Raw genomic sequence first — 5828 nt, 5'->3', positions numbered from 1 at the left:
TCTAGAGGTGGGCCACTAAATTGTTTTGGCAAATCTCAACTAGGGCCCCCAAAAGGCTAGGGCTGGCCGTGGTTTAGTCTAGGGCTAGGGTTGTGGCTGAGGTTTAGAGTTGCACCAGGATGTGGACATGAAGCTAGCTTTAGGGTTATGGGTAGGGTTACTGCTGTAAGTAAAATGTATTCCATTCTAGGGTTAGGATTAGTACTTTTATACTTTTACCCTTCTTCTCTTTGACCCATGGTGCAGTAGCTCAGCTCTGGGTAGCTCGCTCAATGTAACAAACGTTTCTTTGAAGATAAAAGAAAGGTTACCATAAGGTCTTTATGTGTGTGAAATGCTTGATTACTCAACTACAATAAAAACATGAACATTGAAAGAGTTTGGCAAGATACTGCCAGTCATTTACCTATTTTATGACTGACACAATGGGATCTGTGACCGAATGAGAGAGAAAGACACTCCTAGGTCATAAAAACCTAAGTATTGATAAGGGGTACAAATAATGTTACATACCTGTGGACAGAAGCTTATAGAACAGGATTTGAAAAGGAACAAACATCTTTCTGTTGGGGGGAATCTACGGTCTTGGCCTACCAGCGACAAAATTATGGCAAATCCACTGTTGAATGTCTTTTTACTAGGAGTTATGCTTCCTATAGCTTTGTCCATTGGTGAGTATATTCTATGTTTCTTTACATTTCTGCATTCTCTCAATGAACCCTTTGCTTTATCACCTTGCTTTAATGTGTGCTACTGTAAGAAGTACCTGCACTCCTACTTTGTCATAATTCCTTTATGCCAGTTATATCAAAGCAAAATCAAGTAAGGCCAACACGGTTACTAAATCTAGTAGTGTAAATAATGTCTTTTTTTTTCTCGGAAATGAATGACTGATGATATCATGTATTCCATCCCATCTTACATGTAAGGCTGAGTTTACATTGTGAATGGGGTCCTTTCTCAATATTATTGAGATGCAAATAATACATTTTTTGACATTTTTTGAGGGGAACATTGAGTGTGAAGATGATGCTAAGATGCTAGGAATTAAAACCCCTTACTTTTGAAGCATACTTGTGTGTTGGAAATAAAGAAGAAATCACACAACTGAGATGGTTCAAACTAGATTGAGAATGCACTTGCAAATCATAAATCCACACTGTGTTTTTACTGTTAAAGAACTCCATCAAAACTGTCAAGAGAACATGGGCTGTCACTAGTCAGTTACTTCTTCAGTGTTGGGGAATTTACTCTGAAAAGATAGTTTAAATTGTTAACAATTACTTCAAGCTATACTAAAGCTACCATTAAGAAAAACATAGCTTATTTAACTAAAGTGACTTAGAAAAAGTAGTTCTACGTCCAAACTACTTTGTGAAAAATGATATCTAAATCTGAAATGTCATAGACTACAAATTGCAAGAACAGATCACTCTGAAGTCAGATGTTAACAGAATGTGTAATTTAGACTATTAAAAACAAAAGGTGAGAATTAGGCACACACAAAAGTGATTAAAGTGAGAATTAGGCATTGCATACTTCACCCATGTTTTATTTTTGCTAAAAGAGTTGTGTAGTTCCAGTAATTCGCTACACCACTACATGGCAAAAAAATAATTAACTACTGAAAATTGCAACTTGAATTTAGTTAAACTACCACCAAGCTACTGCAAAATGTCATTAAATTACTAGTTGAACTAAATGTAGCTCACTACTCCCCAATGATGATCTTCTTCTCTCAGAACCGTTTTGCAGTAGGAAGATGGACGAGGGAAAGCCAGTGGAGGGAAAGGAAGATAACACTAAACTGCAGTATTACTACGATGAGGGGGCAGGCATCTGCTTTCCTTTCTTCTACAAAGGACTGGAAGGGAATGAGAACCGCTTCAACACAGACAGGACGTGCATGGAGGCCTGCTCTGCCAAGTTTGAGGAGCTCTACCCAGCTGCAGGTAGGCTGCTACAGAGAGTGGGGAGAGAGAGCGGTTGCTGTATGGCGGCCATTTTGTTAGGTGTAGATTCAAAGAGGACTAACAAACAGGATGTCTATATGACAGATACAAACTGTACAGTGTTGCATTGCTGTATTGGATTGTATAATAATGGTTAGTGATTGATGAACTCATAATGGACAAGATATTGTCCAAACCATATAATAAGCAAATAGACATAGCATACACAGCAATTCTATAATCAGATTATTATGCTACGCTACTCTCTCAAAATGATCCATCCATTTAAGGAAGAATTGTTGAGCTATTCATAGAAGTTCATCAAACCCATAATTATCCCTCATATTTTCTCTCTGCTCTCTCAGATGCAGTGTGTGACCTTCGATTGGACCATGGCAGTTGCTTTGCCATGTTGTTGATGTACTACTACAACGCAAAAGAGAGAACCTGCCGTATCTTCCACTACGGGGGCTGTCAGGGCAATGGCAACCGTTTCGAGACCAGAGAGCACTGTCAACAGACATGCATGGGTCAGTTCATTATCTATTTTTGTGATACCACTATTTCTTATCTCTCCCTCCACGTCTGAGGTAATGATAATATGCACCCAAAGATAACAACACCTCATTTTCAATATAAAGAACCTACATATTTTCTTTCTCTCTACTGCCATGTGTAAATGCATGTTTATGTATGAAATGTGTATGAAAATAGTCTGTAGACACTGAAGGGCATTTTAGACATTGAGGTGCAATTCCTCCTTACACTGCACAACAGACACTCAGCTGACTTCAACTGTCTTGACATTTCTTCTTTAGTCCACTAGAAGTCCTTCCTCCACCACTTCATTACAACTACAGTATATTACTGATGCTTGTTCGTCCTGTTCATGTGAGATGTTCTTCAGCAGCCATAGGAGGCAGGCATGGTGCTGCACAGCCAGGAGCTAACCCAGATGAGAGTTCCACTAATGCAGGTACATCAATAACTTTTGTGCCATTTTTGTAGAGTCGATTATCTAGAGTTTGAGATCATGTTAACCCTAACAAATTAGGTAGTATCTTGATGATTATCTTGGTAATGGACCTATATTGTCATTATGAAAGAGTTCATTTTAACTGTCTGTTGTGTTTGCCCTTGTCTCAGGACTGATCGTGGGTATTTTAGGAGGAATTGTGTTCACCGTGGCAGTGATCTCTGCTATTGTTCTCTTTGTTGTCCAAAGGTAGTGGGTACTCTTACAAAGTCAATACAGTAACCTTTTTTAAGGAAAGGGATGATAACAATATTTAAATGTCATGGTAATATCAATAAGTGTGTTACATTCTGACATTTTATAACATTCTTTTTAAAATTCACAGGAAAGGGAAATCAAGCAAAGATGGGAGAGAGCAGGAACTACCTATTGAGATGTCCTAGAGATGTATTACCCTCGACACCATTTTCAAATTCCTTTTTTGTTTTGGATTTCATTTACATTTGTTAGGAATTACATTTTGTACTCTATTTAGGTTGAATAAAAAAGGAAAATGCCATGCTTTATCTATATATTTTAGTTTTTTTTTTACTGTGGAATGTTTTTGACATTGGATAAATTTTAAACAATGGCTAGACATTATCCCACTTGTATTTGCTGTTGACATAGTTAGTACAGTAGGTAATGAGCATGGGCTGCAATCCCCACACAGGTACACCTATGACAACTGCCATTTCAAGTGCATGGCGCGAAATTCAAAATCTAGTTTGTTAAAATATTTAACTTTCACACATTAACAAGTCCAATACAGCATATGAAAGGTAGACATCTTGTGAATCAAGCCAACATGTCCGATTTTTAAAATGTTTTACAGGGAAGACAAAATATGTAAATCTATTAGCTAACCACGTCAGCAAAAGAGAGCACTTTTCTAACTCCATCAGTTTTTTACTCCGTCACTAGCTATCACTAATTCGACCAAATAAAGATATATATAGCCACTAACCAAGAAACAACTCATAAGATGACAGTCTGATAACATATTTATTGTATAGCATATGTTTTTTTTGAAAAATGTGCATATTTATGGTATAAATCATAAATTACATTTCAGCTACAATCAGAAATTGCACCGAAAGCAGCCATAACATTTACAGACACCAACGTCAAATAACTAATTACTCATCATAAAACATATCTGAGAAATACATACATTGCAGCAATTGAAAGACAGGATTCTTGTGATTCCAGACAATATTTTCCGATTTATTAAATGTTTTACAGCGAAAACAAAATGTAGCGCTATGTTAGCATAGCCACAATAGCCAGACACACTTGGGCGCGCACGACCAGTTGACATGCACGACAGATATATGAAATAACATTATAAATTGGGTCTTACTTTGGCTGATCTTTCATCAGAATGTTGATCAGGGTGTCCTTTGTCCAGATGAGTCGTTGTTTKGAGTCAGGATGGCAACTKTCCCTTCTCACTTAGCATTGGCACTGGTCGACTGGCACGGATTTGTCCAACGTTAAAAAAATCTGAGACCGAAACACGGCAAAACTCCCGAAAAAAATTCAAATAATCTGATTAAACTATATTGAAAAAACATACATTACGATGATATGGTCTCATTTATCAAATAAAAACCCAGCCGGAGATTGTTCCCGTCCAAAACAGCAGCAAAACAGAACACAATATCACTCCCAAGACGCGCGCTTCAGACTTCCGGAAGTGGTCGGTCACGTCAAAGAAATAGCTCTTATTCAAACTCTGAACAAGATATTCACTAAATTTCTTCTCTCATACCCTCTTGACACCCAGAGCAAGGCGTACAGAGTATACGTAGGGTCTTACGTATAATGACCATGTATAGGCATAACGTTGAAGCGAGCATAGATTTCTGACATTCTACTTCTTGGTCAGGGAAAGTGCTGCCAAATGACTTCTGTACCACTCAGAGAAAAAATTAGAACGGTTTTAGAAACTAGAGATTGTTTTCTATCCAATATTAATATTAATATGCATATTGTAAGAGCAAAAATTGATTAAGAGGTCGTTTGAAAATTGGCACATATTTTCCAGTTTTTCCAATACGCCCCCTGCAGCCATAACAGGTTTTAACCAACCTGTAAATAATAGAAAACTGCAGGTTGAATGTTGTAACAGGACTGATCTGATCAACTCTGATCTGATCAAAAGCATTGATCAACTCTCAAACTGGTCTCAGACTTATATACTGTATATGTATATACTATCGGTCCAAAGTTTTAGAACACCTACTCATTCAAGGGTTTTTCTTTATTTTCACTATTTTCTACATTGCAGAATAATAGCGAAGACATCAAAACTATGAAATAACAAATGGATTCATGTAGTAACCAAAAAAGTGTTAAACAAATCAAAATATATTTTACATTTGAGATTCTTCAAAGTAGCCACCCTTTGCCTTGATGACAGCTTTACACACTCTTCCCACATATGTTGAGCACTTGTTGACTGCTTTTCCTTCGGTCTGTGATCCAACTCATCCCAAACCATCTCAATCTGAGGCTTTTAACTCGAATTAACTTATTCTCTGCAGCAAAGGTAGCTCTGGGTCTTCCTTGATGGTTTTTGTGACTGCACTTGAAGAAACCTTCAAAATTATTGAAATGTTCCGGATTGACTGACCTTCATGTCTTAAAGTAATGGTGGACTGTCGTTTCGCTTTGCTTATTTGTTCTTAACTGACTTGCTTAGTTAAATGAAGGTTAAATTAAAAAAACACTTATGACCCTTTCATACACAGACCAAAATCCCACTAATTTACCATGCCTGCTTTTTTATATCAGCTTTTGTGTGTATCTAACGCGGAAGAGGGTTAAAAACTATGGTAAATTAAAAGCCACCTCAA

The 5828-nt window shown here is 37.2% G+C and overlaps 1 protein-coding gene across 2 annotated transcripts; it reads left to right on the top strand.

Moving 5' to 3' along the window:
• Window positions 1-495: 495 nt before the first annotated feature.
• Window positions 496-3500, top strand: LOC111961568 (boophilin-H2-like). 2 transcript variants are annotated; one of them, XM_023983947.2, is made up of 6 exons: window positions 496-671; window positions 1743-1952; window positions 2318-2482; window positions 2863-2928; window positions 3099-3177; window positions 3314-3500. In XM_023983947.2, exons 1-6 carry the CDS (start codon window positions 503-505, stop codon window positions 3369-3371), a joined length of 747 nt encoding a protein of 248 aa, XP_023839715.1. In that variant the 5' UTR covers window positions 496-502; the 3' UTR covers window positions 3372-3500. The 2 variants fall into 2 exon arrangements, with proteins under 2 accessions (XP_023839715.1, XP_023839714.1); XM_023983946.2 differs by having other exon boundaries at window positions 501-671; window positions 2860-2928.
• Window positions 3501-5828: the final 2328 nt, after the last annotated feature.

Source organism: Salvelinus sp. IW2-2015, linkage group LG4q.1:29 (genome assembly GCF_002910315.2).
Source record: "Salvelinus sp. IW2-2015 linkage group LG4q.1:29, ASM291031v2, whole genome shotgun sequence".
In the NCBI taxonomy this organism is placed as follows: Eukaryota; Metazoa; Chordata; class Actinopteri; order Salmoniformes; family Salmonidae; genus Salvelinus; species Salvelinus sp. IW2-2015.
This window is presented reverse-complemented; position numbering and strand designations above follow the sequence as displayed.

What these genes read in the sequence shown, in the direction of transcription:
- LOC111961568 (XM_023983946.2), top strand. Translation starts at nt 503, where the DNA reads ATGTTACATACCTGTGGACAGAAGCTTATAGAACAGGATTTGAAAAGG. An exon ending in TGAGAGTTCCACTAATGCAG is followed by an intron (nt 2,929 to 3,098) that starts GTACATCAATAA and finishes CCCTTGTCTCAG; the next exon opens with GACTGATCGTGGGTATTTTA. An exon ending in GTTCTCTTTGTTGTCCAAAG is followed by an intron (nt 3,178 to 3,313) that starts GTAGTGGGTACT and finishes TAAAATTCACAG; the next exon opens with GAAAGGGAAATCAAGCAAAG.